This window comes from Athene cunicularia (assembly GCF_003259725.1).
Source record: "Athene cunicularia isolate RWA chromosome Z unlocalized genomic scaffold, athCun1 chrZ_part2, whole genome shotgun sequence".
In the NCBI taxonomy this organism is placed as follows: domain Eukaryota; kingdom Metazoa; phylum Chordata; class Aves; order Strigiformes; family Strigidae; genus Athene; species Athene cunicularia.
This window is the reverse complement of record NW_020799143.1, coordinates 9,327,833-9,344,576: the sequence shown is the minus strand read 5'-3', so window position 1 is coordinate 9,344,576 and position 16,744 is coordinate 9,327,833. Positions and strand designations below refer to the sequence as shown.

Here is a 16,744-nt window from a genome sequence, read left to right as displayed (position 1 = left end):
TGTCAAAAGCAACCTTTTACTGAGCTGCATTTATTTTTTTCTGAAGAAAAAAAAAAATCAACTGAATTATACCATGAATAATTCATGTTCTCAAAGGAAAAAGGATGTCAAGTAGATATTTCTAACTTACCTCTCCGATTAACAGGATCCTTAGCTACATATGCAACATAGTCAGTTGTATCCTGTCAAAAAATTAAGATATCCACAATGAATGCAAAAAACCTTTGCACTGATCATAGCAAAATATCACAGTACAGAACGTCCATATTCCTGTGGGTAGAGCCTCAATGTTTTGCTCTCCAGCTGTATACTACTTTAACGCCATAAAACATTTATGGGTTTTGGTACTGATTCTACCACCTTGCTTTCTCCAGAGTGTGATCTGTTCCACCAGGATTTAAAAATCTCTTCCATGACCTTTGAAAATCAGTTAAACAAGTTTAGCATGATTTGGATCATGCCTTATTTAGAATGGAGTAGAATTACAAGTCCTCATCTTCAAACTACCAAGAGATTTTGGTTCAGAATATGAGTAATCAACTGATTCTATGGCAGAAAGAGTGGGAGTAACAGCCCTGCTCCCCAGAAATACTAAGCAATGGCTTTTATTCATGTGGGACAAGCAGGTGTGTTTGCTTTACTGACAATGCCATATGGCACAGAGGCACTCCACCATGGCTTGGCTGTGACAAGCAGTATCCCAGGATGCTCTCCCCAAGGCCACGGGCTCTCCCAGCCATCCCTGTTGCCACACATCAGGTGGATTTTCTGGAAAGAGAAGGCTGACATCTTCTTTGTGGATTTTTTGCTTTCTCTCCTGCCACTCTCACGCTCCTGTGCACAAGCAGTGGAGACTTTTATCACTGTGCAGATGAAACAGAAAGGCCAGTGATTCTGGGAAATGTGAGGCCTGCTGGCATATCTGGAAAATGCCATATATCCTTGATGCGATCAGAAATTCCGGCTTAGATCTGTTATTTCCTGACATGCCTGGCTAGTCAAGTACAGCTAAACCTAACTGAGGTATACATAGGATACACTACAGCTGGCTGCATAAATCTATCCAAAGCCTTTTCAGGTGACCGATCCAAGACCATTGACAATTATGTCAAGATCTAATGTCACAACGAATGTCAATTTTCAGTCAAATGACAGACTTCTTTAGCTTAGTTTTCTCTACTGCAAGCACACACCACCACCACCCACCCAAAACAAGTCACTGTGCTGTATGTCTGTACAATTTCCTTCCTAAGGAGAGGGCAAGGGAAATGATGAAGCACATTCATGGTTCTGGTGACAGATGCGTAGCCATATCTCTTAATGCACTATTGGAAGGCACTCAGACACAGCAGTAATGAAGTTGGTCTGTAAAAAAAAACCAGCAGGGAATAGCCCTAGCATTCTGCCCAGTAATTTCTTAAGCACCCAGTGACATAGTGTCTGGGCAATGATTTGAGTGAAAGTAATGATGCATATCAACAAGTAAGGGACCAAGAAAAGTGGCTATGTCTATAGTTGCAAAAAACACAGAGCCAAGGTAAAGGCCTGAGAGTTGTGTATACTGTTTAATTGTTGCTACTCTCCTTTGCCTGGCTGTGCTGGCTTCCCATGACATGCTCTGAAACTCTCTGAGGGACCAGCACGTGCTGGGCATTGAAACCAAGAGACTACAGGGAGAGAAGAGAGTGAATATGTGGATACAAATTGCACAGAGATATTTTGTTTCAGGGCCAGAAAACGGGCCACAGATCTTTTTATTTACTAGTACAGACATAGCTAATGGATACATTTATGCCTGAGTAAATCATACATCTATCTCACAGCTAGTGTGGGAGTGAGAGACTGGAACCACCTACTCTTTATTTCATCTAAAGCTCTCCGATTCAAGGTGACTATGACAAACCATTAAGGACCTAAGCTGGGCACTTTTCACAGTGGCTAAATTAGAAGATTCCCATCAAAAGTCTGTAACAAAAGTCTGATGCAGCAAAGTGGTCCCTGACATTCAAGTACTGAAGACAAGTATGAACGAGCTATAATATTCGCCTCAAAGAAACTGCATTGTGGTGTTAAAATTTGGAGGCAGGGCTGAAACTGAAAAACTACTGCCTTCAGGGACCTCTGAGAGACCTGCCTTATTAGACTTTATGAGATTCACCTCTCTGGTATTTCAGCAGACATCTCCAAAACCAGATATCTTGTCTAGCAGCCTGGTAACAGCTACCTGAAATTACTATGGATAAAAATTGTTTAGTGTATCGTAAGGAAGGGCTGAAGAAAGCTAAAGCTGATCCAGAACAGTCTTAGAACTAAAAATTATTCAAAAATGGTGTGTAAAAGCATTTGGTGGAGAGATTTTTAAGCTCCCATGTACTGAAGAAACTTTCTGACTCATTGCAAAGGGGAATATTGCAAAAAAATATATATATGGTACTCAAGCTGTTCTCCAAGACTGTGGAACACTTCTCCAGTGGATATATTTTGAATAGGTAATTAACAAAGGTAACTTTGAAATGTAATTAATGTTTAGGGAGTGGGAGGAAAGTTGCAAAGCTAATTGCTGGCCCAAATATGGGGCAGATACTCAGAGCAGAAAAGTGGATGGGGTGAGAAGTGGGGACAGTCTCACTTCTAAATAACTCAAACTTCAAAATTTAGAGTAGGGGAAGTATTTCCTGAAGAAACATGGGTACGGATCTGGGTTCCTAATTCAGTATGGCCTTTCTCCATTTTAAATCTTATATGAAAAATTGAGTTTATGGTCTGGAGTCCAACTGTGTTTGGGGAACACAGTTTGGTGGTGGCAGTCCTGCACCAAGTGGAAATCATTAAGGGCTGATGAAAGTTATGTCTGGATGACCCTCAGACGGGTTAATAATGCTGTGACTTAAATCATATCCTTGCATCTTGTCTTCTTCCATGTGCCTGCAGGACCAAGGAACCACCTGCTTTATGAACAAGCTTTTGATTTAAAGTTGTGCCAGATACTAGCCCACTGAGACAAACCTGTAGAGCCCCATTATATACTCATACCTACCTTCTCCACCCCCAGAAAGAGATCACTATGCACTGGTCTTATCGGGAATGCAACTTTACAATTTCACTGTGTCTTGTAGGCTCCTTTACACCATGCAATTTTATTTCTCTGGTAGCTCACTGACTCAGTAGCATGATTTTTCTTTCTCTAAAACATTTGGAAGAGCTTGTTTACTCCAAATCCAATCTCTACTGCTGCTCCTCTCCACTTCCCTGGTAAAATCACTCTATCAGTGGGCAGTGTGCAATGGTGTTTCTAGGACTTAGCATTTGCGATGGCAGATGGGGAATGAAGAATCTTCTTACGGAGGCAGGGAACTGTGGTAATCACTCCTCTGCCCACTTCAGGAATTGTTCATTTACAGCATCCATTGCAATCTGTTGTATTTCAAAGTTGTGTTGATCCATTTTTTGTTCCCCAAATTATTACCATACGGTGTCTTTTTCCCTTCTGGAACTGAACTGAGCTCAGCAGAGCTATACTGAGACTGAAGTTAGCCCTTATGTTTTCTGGGGATAGTGAAATGAACAGAGAAAGTGCCAAGGATCTTCAACTTAACAGAGTTGAACTGAGAAAACTAACTCACAAAGCAGGCTAGAAATTGCCTTACCTGTAGTACATGACTGATAAATGACAGATAATCATATGATGGAGGAAAAAGCAAACTTGTTCGATTAATCTAGGTTTAAAAGCTTTCAAACCTCCAAGTAAGAAGTGAACAATGTCCCTGTTTTATAATTCTCCCATTGTTTCCTGGGTGACAAATACTTTTAAAGCACATTTAATATGCCTTTGGATGGACTGCTTATAAAAACAGGGAAAAGCCAGCAAGCAGGAAACCGCCATTTGATCTAAAGGAACCAAATGTGTAGGTGTATCTGAAAGCTTTGCAGAACTAGAAAGAACTATCTGGGCTTTTCCTGGAAGCCTTTCTTCAAGCTGCATGAGTGTAGCAAATATACCTGAAGGCAGTATTTAGCACAGTTTTCTCAATGCGCATTTAAAGACAACAAGAAAAAAAATATATGCATGCATTGCTATAAATACGACTGCAACACAGTTTATGACTGTAAAAAGTGCAAAATAAAAACCACTCAGAACAAAAATTCTCATGAAACCCATATGTCTATACTACATTACGCAGTAAAATAGAGCTCTGCTTATCAGTTGTTATATGTATGCTCACAGCCCTTTGATACTTTTTGTTTCAGTCATTCAAAGAGCAGGATTTATGACTGCTTGTCAGTCGTTTCCCTCAAAAAGACTTTGATGGCAACAATCAAGAAGAATTTATGAAAAAAGAAACAGGAGCTATTGTGGTTATATTTTTCCTTCAGTAAGCTATGCAATAAATTTTGTCACACAGTCATCATAAAGCAGTATCTACATGGGGGATAGCTTTAAAGGAATGCTTACCGGATCACCTCCAGACGCAAAGGAAATAGATTGCATATGGTGATTTGCTATGATCTGCATGGAACAGAAAGAGTAATTGTGATTCACTACGTTTTCTTACAGTTTACCCTTCTGATTTCTTTTTGTATAGGGGTGAAAATCCAAACCCAGGATCAAAATTAACTCTGTGGAGTGCAAAGAGTAGCATGATAATATAAACAAAATTAAGGATGAATGTATCTATTCTGGTGTTCTTTAAAACCTAGCAGGACATGGCAAAATTGCTAAAAGTGTTCAGAACTCCTGTAAATCATATAGATCTGTCATAAAATACCTTTGGAGAAATTTTAATCTGCTAAAGCTCACTTTCTTTATTTCAGATGGGGATGAATGGAGCAAAAGGTTTTTTGCTGATGCCACTCTGATGAAAACAATGAAATCATGCCAGTCTGTACACTAAGGATCCTAGCATTACTTCTAGCACCAACTGCATCATTTTATGTTTCAAACACCAACATGTTTGCAATATGCAAACAGAATTTTGAATCTAGCTGCAACGTAGCATTGTGTACAAAATCTCAGGCACAGTCCAGGGCATTTGAAATTCATTTTGCTTATGTTTAATTTGAACTAATATGATACTCCTCCGGAAAGAGACAAATCGTCATGAACGTCTCATAGAAGAACAGTTCTGCTCCATTGCTATTCTGAGATTTAACTTATGAAATCTTTTAATAAAGAAATCATGTTACAATCAAGAAAGAAAAGGTCATTTGAAAGAAAATTTCACTAGATCAATTGAGTCACTGAAACCATGCCAAGGAATTTGCTGGTATAGGACAGGCTCCCCTATTTAGTGACTCAGAGCATGTGGTAATAGTCACTTGGATCTTGACTGCTCACTTCAGAGAGCGTATGGTATATTTTTACTTTAGAAAATCCTTTTCGAAAAAAAATGAAGCTAAATAGATATTCTCTGGGCTGTTTTCCCCAATCCTCCATCTTAAAGACTTGAACTAGCAACTGTCTTCCTTGGAAAGAAAAACGCCTAACATGAGTTTCTCTGGATCTTGGTGCTTCACTAAGTCAGAGCTGACAACTATTTGTAGTATGTGTAGAGTGCTTCACTTTCAATACTCCTGCTTAATTTTTAAGTATTCAGTGGTGAACCATCATTCTCTTCCTCATCAGTGAGAATTTCCTTCTCTTTTTCCCATAATGAAATGATTCTAACCATAAAGGTGAACTAGTGAAGATTTGTTACACTTTTAATACTGTCACTGTCTTGAACTGAGCAAATAACCCAATCTTTTAGTTCAGCATCATAAAAAACAGATTGCCTCAAAACATTTTTCCAAATTTTAAGAAAACTAGAATGTGCTTGAAACCATCAGTTCATCAGACACTTTTTTTTTGTTTTTAATTCCACAGCTAAATAGCTAAATAGCTTAGTTTAGTTTGAGGTCAGTGCATTGCATTTCTTCCCCACCCCCACCCCCTCAAAAAATATTGAAACAAAGCATAGCAAATTACCAATGCCTTGCATTGCTTAAAATGAAATTATTCATGGCACATAGTTTAAAAACTTCCCGTCTACCCAAATCCGCATATTAAACAAATAAACAGAAAAAAATCATCTTAAATAAACAAAACAAAATCATCTTCCACTCATCCGTGCTTAACATGTTCACAAAATTGATGTGCAGGGATACATGCAATTGATTTCCTGCTATCCTAAGGGCCAACAACAACCTTATTTTTTCATTCCCTCCAGCTCCTCAGGCAAAAAGAGACTATTACAGCAGTTCACAGCCATCTTCCTGGGTGAGGCCTCAAAGGGCAGTTGCTGGGCTATGCTTATTTTCAAATCGAATGCTTGGCACAAACAAGAAACAAGGGAGACCACAGCCAGACTGGAGATCTCTGAGAAACCAGACGTTTCCCAGGCCTGCACCACCCAGACCAAGTCTATCTCAAAAATAATGATGTGAGAGAAAGATAAACAGTTTTGTCAACTCAGAGAAAAGGCAAAACATCTGGAGGAGGATTCTTCCCTGGGATAAATCAGTTTTAACTCCACTTCTACCCTGACGTCAGCTGAAGACAAGGTGAATTGCAGGGTATGGCGCTTTTTTAGTAGATCTAATTAACACCAACTTCCTATGCTTCTGACTGGGGGCAACTGCCCTTATGAAAGGCACTGCTGTGTATACTCCCTAATAAGGCTCCAAACTACCACAACCAGACATAATTCTGCTCTCACAGTCTTAGTGCTCACTGCATAAGATTATGATGTTTTCTAAATAAGGACAAGAATGAAGATAAAACAATGAAAATGTAATAATAAACAGCAAGCTTTTTAATAGATGATGGATGTATTCTTTCATATTATTTAATCCTGAGGCTCATAGGGACAGCAGGAATTGCTTTTTTTTTTCTCTCTAGCTGTATCTGGGCTGAAAGTTGCACACCCTAACACAGTGTGTGGTTCACAGCAAATAGTACAGCAGTGACTCTGCATGTCTGTCTGTCTCCTCTTTATATATATCCTGAGCAAGGATTTTCCTCATCTCATACATCATTCACAATCTACTGCAGTGATTCCCCAAAGTCTATCTGTACCCTCACCACAATGAAGAAGAAATGGGCTGCTTGAAAAAGGCTCTGCCTTGTCTCTGGAAAGACTGGCATTTCACAGCACTGCAAAATCCCTGAGGCTGTATTTTTAGCAGCGCCTCAGGACTAGATTGCACTTTAAGGCTCTAAATGGGAAGAACTACAACAAAATTCGGGATGCCCGTTCGTTCCTTTAGTCACTCCAAATTCATCCCTTTTAACACTATGAAAGTTTGTAATTGAACTCAAGGAGAACTCCCACGACCAGAAAATGACATTTTACATCATAAGTCTTTTAAGAGCAAAACTGAGCTACCTGAAGCATGGCCAGAATAATTCACCAAAACTGTGTTGAGTAGCGGAATAAACTATGACTCCTACTACACTTTATATCCTGTTTTCATTCATTTTATAGACATTATTGAGGAATAATAACTTTGAGCAACTGAGTTTTTTTGGCAGACAGCAAATAACTGAACAGTAGGCTGTTCATCAAAAGCCTCACAAATTAATATGGCAGTTACACTCACCTGTTTTGTATCAGGAGTCATTAGGTTTAAACTGGTAGTGGAGATATTCAGCATTATGCTCATTCCTGCAAACTGAAGATTGCTCTTTCCCAGGATGCTAGAAAGAACTTTGCTTGGTGGCTGCAAGGGGGGGGAAAAAAATCACATTTGTTCTGCATTTATTTGGGACCATCTTCATTGTATGCAGGGTTAGGTGTAATCTTAAAGGTTTCTTAAAAGTTGCTGACTTTTCAAAGATCATTTCACTGCAACAGCTATTGTGCTCTGGAGATAATTTCTCATTTATACTACTACTCCTAATAATAATAATAGCTAGGCAGCTATTCATCCACTCTTGACCTAACAAAATAAGGGGTTTGTGAGACAGCAAAGTCTCGTTTTCACCAAGGGACTAAGTGAGCAGACTAAGATGAATGCCTTAAATCAGTTTCTTAAAACGGCATGTTCTTATTCTGTAAAAACAGAATAAGCTCCCGAAATCTGTTGTTTGCTCTGCATCTAGTGACTGCTCTACCACCTTCCCACATGTAAAATGGGACTCCAGTGATACTGATGGGATGCTCACAAAAATGGATACACAGTGTCATTATGCTTGTAGGCTCCTTAGCAGTAGGCTAAAACCTTTGTATGCACACAGCTAAAGATTACTCTTAAGTCAGAGAATAAGTACAAAGTGTTGGAATGTAATAAAGAGGATGTAATACTACTGATAACTTTTGTAGGCCTTTCACTAGATATTTTTTAGCAATAAAAGTTATGCTAACAAAGCAAAATGTACAAACTTCTCACCTTTGACAGTTATAGGGAACCACATAGCTGCATGAGAGCAGCTTCATTCAGTTAACCATAGCCTGTACAAAATCAGGCTGCCCAGCAATAACAGACCAAGTCCTTCTACTTGTGCTGGTGAATATTTATGCTAGTCATTAGGATATGAAAGCAAAGCTGTGACCGGAGGCAGGGTTCTTCTGCGACTGTATTTGCATTTGTACTAAACTGCCTGCAAGTTTGGAAAGTTTTATCCCTAGCAGGATGGACACACCTGTACTTCTTTACTCCTTAAAGCTTACATATATTCAGTTTTAGGTTCTTTTCCCTCTGTTTAATTGTTTAAATATGCACTGCCTACATACTGTTCATATGTAATGTTTGTGCTGCACTATTTTAACTTCGTCATGTTACAGAGCTAGTACTTCATTAACTTCACTTTAAAACAAGCCCTTTTAGATATTCTTGTTTCTCTTCTTTCCTTAGCCCTCCATGATTCCCCAGCTCATGCCTAAGGATCACCTGCCCACAGTGTGGGTAAAGTGTGAAAACTTGGCCTCAAGAAGTACATGTCACCTTAACCAAATCGATAAGCCACTAGTGGCAAAAACATGATGAAAGCACAGGCTGGCAAAAGATGTCTGTCTTTAACATTTATCTGAAATTCTTTCACTGAGAATTTTCTTCTCAGTCAGTACACTTACTTTACAATCACTAATTCTTTTCAATAATGGGTAAGCAACATTGCTTCTAAAAACAGTAATACAGCAAGGTGTCTCACTGGGCACTTGGGACACTGTTTTACCTACTTTTCCAATGACAGTTAGCCTCATTTTGCTTTCCAAGGAAAAAGATATTTTCCTCTTTACTTTTGGTTTAAAAACAAAAGCCAGAGAACCTAGAAATGCCAATGAGATAAATTCAGTGGTAGTGGTGGGGAAACCACAATGACAAATTCCAACTATGCTGTGACATATGTTGTCACATATGCCTTATTTTACCAGGGGAAGATTCTCCATTACAGACAAGTGGCATTTCATCCCATCTCTTTCTGCTGGGATTCCACCTAGATGGTGGAGCAGCTGGGAAGCAGGCAGACCTTTTCTTTCACCTGCCTGTTCTCCTCCTGCATCCAACAACACACACATGGGCTATAATTAACTGCTTTCTATGCTTCTTCCTTTAGAGCTAGCATTAAATCCTGTCTTTACTAGCAGGCCCCTGGAAGAGCAGGCAGTGCAGGAGCTGAGTTGAGGCTTCCTCCATTCCATGCCTGTAGATCATAACTCCTATCACATAAATAAGAATAAAAGCATGGTAATAACTGTGTCAGGCCAACACCCACTGGACCTGCCACCAGTGTTGGCTACAGACCATCAGCTGCAGGTGGTTATTGAAAGAGCACAGGGAACAGAGGATCACCTCGTATGTTCTTTCCATTTCCAGAAGTCAGTGATTCCCAAACTCACTGTCACCAGCAGAGCTATGCTCCAAGAAAAGATCTAATCACTTTCAAAACTATGTATATTTTTGGCCTCTGCAATAGCTTCCAGCACCTATTTCTAAAATTTACTCATGCATTTTATGAAGAGGCATCCCTTTTTGTTAGTTTTAAGCCTTCCACCTGCAATCTACAAAAGAAAGAAAAAGGAGGGGGGTTTTACAGTAGAAACATAAAGGCAAGCCACAACCTTTTTCCTAGATGTACTTATACTCCTAGATGCCTATAAAAGCAGATGCTGACCAAAAGGGCAAGAGGCAACATACAGTGGGTGACAACAGCCAATACTTTAAATGATTAATGATCTGTAATTCTCAAAGCTGCTTTAAAGTCACCTGCCTGCTGTGCCTCGTCTTCTCTGTGTTGAGCTAAAAAAATACAGTCAACTGCACTACAAGAAAAGAAAAATACCTTTCGTTTCTTGAAGGCTCCTTTGGCACCAGGCACAGCTTCACAAACACAACTGATTGCTTCCCTGAAGAGACAGAAAAAATCTTTATAGTAAATGAATATGTGGGTTTCTTCATTATACTTGAATGCACTGGGAGAGAACAGCTTCAGACCTATTTCTGTTCACAAGTGAAGATAGTGACAGGTCAGTTAGCTCTCTTCTCAAGGCTAAAACAGGTGCCATTCAAATTTAGATTATCTCAGTGTGAAGAAGAAGACAGTAAATACTCAGTGTAAGGAAAAGCATCTTGAGAACTACAAATGATAAAAATGTTTTCTTGCTCTATTAAACAGACCATTTCTCATTGTAATTTAGAATATTTTAAAAACACCTTCTTCCAAGACTCATTTCTTTATCTTATTAAGCCATGAGGAATCTAATCATATGTCTTTAATCAACATTGCTTTAGACCTTTTTTTTTAAACCTTTATTGTAATGTAAGAGGTAGTAACTATAATTTTTCTCACTACTATACTATGTGCTTTTCCAAGCAGAGCAAAACCTCCTGGCTTTAGATGATACCAGAACCCTAAAATATTCTGGGTAATGGGCATGTGGTATACAATACATCCAATGTAAAAAGTTTTAACTGATATTTGTTCAGTATGATCTGAACAATTTATTTGTGGTCCCATTTTTATATTGTAAGCAAAATTAATGCCATTAACATTTTGCTTCAGTTTTCTAATATTGCTTCCTTCTTCCCATTGCACTCAGGCTGAATGAAAGAAATGCATGTTGAAAAAAATCTGAATTCATACTGTCTCACAGAAGACTAACTGTATACTACAAAAACTCTTGAAATCATATTGCCACAAACAAATCTTATAGATTCTTTCAGTATTTAACAACTTATTATCTGAATAGTTAGTCTGGTCAGTATTAATAATTTCTCCCATGCACAGAAAGACCTTCCTGTGACCATTAGCTAAAAAGCTGTAATAGATGTATCCCATGGGTAAGACAACAGTTGCACAAAGACAAGTAAAGGTGACTCCAGACCTTGTTTAACTGTTTTAAATATGGATTGAGACTAACTGCACATTATATTCAGACCTAAAAACACAAAAATACTCATGTATTTTATGAAAAAAACCCAACAGGATGGAAGACAATTAACTACAAGCTAAAGAACAGTCAAAATTAATCAAAACCTGGATACATCACCTTGATAAAAACATAAATTATTTTAAGTTTATGCCATGTAAAGGATATTTCAACTACACAATAGGTGAATGCACAGGATCAACAAGTGAGTCAGGAGAGAAATGTCATACGTGTATAAGCATTCAACATATAATGGCTCAGCAAATGTCACAGGTTTATCCAGTAGTAATCAGTAATTGCTATATAATTATGTCTTGGATGCTTTTACCTAGAGCCCAACCCAAAGTTTCAATCACCTAAAAAATCACATGAATTTACTATTTTTAGGGGGTGGGTGATTGTGGGGGTGGAACAGGTCTTGCAGCAGGTTTAAACTCCTGCCTTTCTGAAGAAGCATGAGATTTATAGCAAGAGGTAGTCAAAAAGCTTTCAGGCACACAATCCTTTCTTCAGGTCTAGAGAAGAGCTTGTTTGCTTCATAACTTGTCTTTTTTTTTTTTTTTCCCCAGCTACATCTGCTCATCTAATAAAATTGCTTCTCACTACAAACCCTGCCTTGCATATGCCCTCAGACCATCACAGCTACAACAGCCCTCCATTTCACAGTTCAGCGCTTGTATTCAGTTCCCACATTTACCACAACACTTCTTTGACTCCAAACAAGTGTTTTAGTTAAAGTAGCTACTATTCTTACAGAGCAAGTGAAAATTGGTTGGTTTATAAAAGTAGCCCTGATGTGTCTTAGAAATACAGCACAGCAAGCATCACACAGATGTCATGATACCGACACATTAGTTACTTCTCAAATAGTAATTCAGAAAAATAAATATTCTTCTCCATCAAAAATGCTTTTCTTTGAATCAGGAAAAGCAAACAGTCATTATGTTGTACAGAGCCATCCCCTCAGCCTTCTATTGAGCTAAAACTTGTGGTTTCCCATCTCTTTCTTGTACCGAATCAAATCCTTTGGAGGCAATGGGGTGGGAAGTCCGTGACTGTGGCAGTCCGCAGCCCACTGCTGTCTTTGAGACCTCTTGCTTCACCAGGTGTGTCTGAGCTTCCCAGGCATTTTGGCTGCAAGTTGCTGACACAGAGGCATCACCATCACTTCATCCTCTTTGTCTCCTCCAGTGGTCCAATTAGCACATTGAGATCCCTCATTCGATTTGCCTCTCACAAAAAATATTTGTATTTTAGAGATATGAACTGTGCTTGAGGGATAAATTCAACTGTAACTGATACCGCATCCATTTTGTTAAGGTTCCTTACTTCATAACTTCCTTTCTGTTCCTATATGCCTCCACTACCTTCTACCTGTAGCAGCAACATGGAGCAGGTAGGAAGCAAAACTAATTTTCAGGCCACTGTACCTGACGAAAAACATTTACAAACTTGTTATGTTTCTGGTGTAGGGCTGGGATTTGTAGTGGTTTTGCTACTACCTCTTCAGCCTGCCAGCTCCTGATAATCAGCCATAAAGCGTGTTATTCAATAGACCCATCTGACTCAAGGACCTTGTTGATCAAAACTGCTACTTGAGTGTAGGAGAGGAAATGCACCAGCTGAAAAGGCTGAAACCCAGGGCTGAGGGTTGGCAAGGCAGCTGTGGTTACTGTTTATACGCCCTGTCTCGGCAGAGCAGGAAAAGCACTAAGCAGCTGAAAAGGTAGGATATACATCCTTTCAGTCAGGAACAAAGCGCTGTAGATTTTCCAACTGTCTTCCTTTCAGTAAAATATCTTGGTTTTACTGAACTCGGGTGTTCCCAAAGTCTGCAAAAAGACTGGAGGTGGGGGAAAGGACCTGAGAAAAGTGACAGCTTGTTGAGATACATCTCAGATGTGGCAGGACGTCTGAACTTTCATTTTTTGAAACTTGAATACTACATGTACTCAAGCAATGGCCGGGTTTAAGTTAATAATCCTTTTGGTGAAAATGCTGAGAACTAAAAAATATATTCATAGAGCAATTCTGACTAGGCAAGGTCAGAGAGGCCTGACAGCAACTCTTTGTGTACCTGCAACAAAAGGCACAATACTCTTCCCACCTGGGAGTTAACAAGTCTTGAATAAGTATCTGATGAAAACAAGAAGAAAAAAGACAGCTGAATATCTGCTATTGCTCTGATACACACTTTTTCCAGGGAAAGGTTCCTGGATCTCTCTGTTCAGAATATTCTAGATCATTTTGGGGGAGGTGTCTTTACACAGATAGCCTGGTGATGTGGAAAGGACATCCTGAAAACTTCTTTCTAGCTTGCACTGCCAGGCAGCATGGGGCAGACATAAGCTTTTTTTGCAGCAAATCAAATTTGCAAATGTTTCTGCAGCATAAGCACCTGAGCCACAAATCAAGCCCAGAAATAGGTATCACTGCTAGGCTGAGAGTGCCATTACCTGACTTGTGCATGCAAATTGTTGTCTAAGTAGAAATTCTGGACATTATCTGCATGGCTAAACAGCACAGAGTTTGGGAAAGTTGGATGTGACTACATTTGCTTCCTTTCCAGTAATAAAATTATTTGACATAGACACACATTACACCTTTCTAAGACACATGCTGTTTCATTAGTTAGGCTCAGATAAATACCAGTATAGAGTTATCCTGATCTCTCGTAAAATTAGCTACTGCGCTGTCTGCAGTAGGGACCACATGCTGAGTTCCAAATCTGTCCAAGAGTATTTTCTGCTTTGCAGATGGTCATACTGTGGAGTCATTTTCTTGGCACAAAATGTGTTGTGTATTTTGAATATAATTTCAGCATGCAAATATATCCAGTGAAAAATTACCAATATGTATTTTCTGAGGCTGACCTATTCTGCTTTAAAGGGACTTGACATCTAAGACAGAAAAAAAGACATTTTACATTGCCATTTTGTTCCATTAAAAAGGCTAATGCCCTGGTATTTTTCAGAGCTTTAGTCATATTTTACTCTGTTATATAAAGTAGCCCACTCAGGAAGCTCAAATCTGTTCCTCTATGATACACCATCACATGAAAATGCCGTCCCTTCGTGTGGTTTCAAAGAGTCTTTTGGCTGTGATGCTAGTTTTTGTCGTTGCTGGTTTTAATTAAAATGATTTAATTGATTAAAAAACAGAATTCTAAAACTCATATTTCATGGAAATGACAGGCACATATAGAGTGCACAGACATTCTCAACACATTTTCAAAAATTATAGCTATCTCAAATATTGAGACAAGACACTGACTAATTATTAGTTTGAAATGTTTTCTGTGACAAGACATAAAACCTACTAATATTCTCATTAATATCTTATGGTATCCTACACTGCTCAAGTTTATCTTCGCCACCTGCAAAGCATAAGGCTTCACAGGTTAAAAAAACAGACATCAAAAGGTGGACTTTTTAAATGAAAGCACGACATGTCTAGAAGAAGGCTCCAGTTATTTCTTAACAGTATTATATTATTGCAAAATTTAAAAAATAATTTATAAATCATACCAAGTTGTACCAGTATTTGCTGAGAACAAACAAAGTCTATACCAAATATAACTTGCTTCTGAAAAAGAAAAAAACAGAGACCAAAAATGCATTTTTAGAAATCTGTTTAATAACTGAAGTATTATTTGTTCATTTGCAAAACAGGCAAAATGAGCATGTGCTGTATGAAGTAAGACAGGTGACATTCACAAGTTCTGAAGACTAAACCAGTATATTACTGTTTACAGAACTTTGAACACCAACTGGTAAATTCATCATTCCCATGTCTGAAAGATGTAAGTCTGGAGAAGTAGCTAAGGAAAACAGAACAGAGAGTATAGGTAGGAAGGGGAGGCTAATTGTGTGGTGTGGATGCGCCTACTGCCATGAATTCAGAGTACAGGCAGGGAGTACCCCTGCAGGGGACCCCCCTAAAAGTGGCGCAGAGACCAAGTTATGCCATTTGTCACACCAGCCTGACTGAGATGAAGCCTGTCCTGACTGCACAAGTGATGGAAAGCCTGGAAGAAAAGGTTTGTGGAATAAGGCGACATCGGCAGATGTGACATGCAAGCTGTTGTCACTCATAGAGCAAGGAGACGACGAGTCCTCCTTTTCTTCCTCTCAGCTCCTCATTTTGTTTCTTGAAACGGAGTTTTTTCATGTGTAGAAAATCTACAAGCAGAAAATGAAGGGAAGCTGGCCAACTTCATTTTTGGTTTATTTAATAAACTTTACACAGTGAAAGAGTTGGCTTTGACAACTGTTAGACATAGAGTACCACATGCTATTAGGTATGTAGTATGCAATCTATCCAATGGTTGTTATTCTTACACTCCTGCATCTTCAGTGGAAGACTCTCATCAATCTGCTAACATAAGTCCATGCACTTGAAAGGACTCTCTTGTTTTTACTGCCAGAGAAACTTTTTATCTATTGATACACTCAGTGACAGCTCTGTTCTCAGTATTTATAGATGATCTAACTTTAAGGAAGATTTGAAGCAATTTCAGTACAATCTGTACCTTCTTTTATAACATGCACGTTTCAGAAACTGTTTCATTCATCAGTAACAGAGAAGTCTACCTGATCTTGATGACTTCTTCTAACACATTAGTTCTGAACAATGAGTCTTATTTTTAGAAATGTAGAGCAAAATTGTTTATCCAGTAGCACACCTTATTTAGAAATATCTGTTCACTCTGTGTGCACACACAGATTTGTGCTAGCAGAAGCACCCATTTTTTTCCTTATAACTATGGTAAATGCATGCCCCCAACAGGTGATGCCAAAAAAGGCATACAGCTGCCCCTCCACTGCTGAGAATAGTCATATGCATCTGCAATTAACCATTATTTAGACTCTGACAGTCTTGGTCCAAAATTTGGAGTATGTTTCAAAGAGGAAACATCGTAAAATATTGGTTGCAGCTTTTACGAACACAAAGTGGGGGTATACAAAACCTTTGTGTTGAATGCACACCTACAAAAGCCTTCCTTATGCACCACCCTCCATCTGTCAAGAATAAGGTTAATGACACCCAAAAAATAAAGACAAATGTACTTAGATGTTTAGATCTGTTAGGTAGCTCAATCCTTTAACATTTTTTTGACCTTCAGGCTTTTTTCCACTCAGCCTGGTCTCCAGCTGATTATCCTAGTAGTGGTCAAGGAGATGAAGAGAGAGTAAAACTATCTTCTATTGCTAAATCAGGATCATAGTAACCTCCAAACTGGATCCAGCTTCAGGTCATTTACTACAATGCATTCTCTCTTAAACAGTAGCCCATAGCAGATATTTCAAGGAAGGCATAGGAAACCTTACAAAAAATCTAGTCTAACAAATATTTTTCTCTAACCCTTAATTGGCTTCATGTCCAAAGCATGACTTTGG

The 16,744-nt window shown here is 38.8% G+C and overlaps 1 protein-coding gene across 1 annotated transcript in view; it reads right to left on the bottom strand.

Annotated features, from left to right (window-relative positions):
* SHC3 (SHC adaptor protein 3) overlaps positions 1 to 16,744 on the bottom strand; it is a 59,552-nt gene that overhangs the window by 13,407 nt on the left and 29,401 nt on the right. The window contains exons 3-6 of the mRNA XM_026866464.1: positions 10,259 to 10,322; positions 7,579 to 7,698; positions 4,454 to 4,507; positions 131 to 182 (exon numbers count right to left, since the gene is read on the bottom strand). Of these exons, the coding sequence (XP_026722265.1) occupies positions 131 to 182; positions 4,454 to 4,507; positions 7,579 to 7,698; positions 10,259 to 10,322 (290 nt within the window). The remainder of the gene's footprint in view (positions 1 to 130; positions 183 to 4,453; positions 4,508 to 7,578; positions 7,699 to 10,258; positions 10,323 to 16,744) is intronic.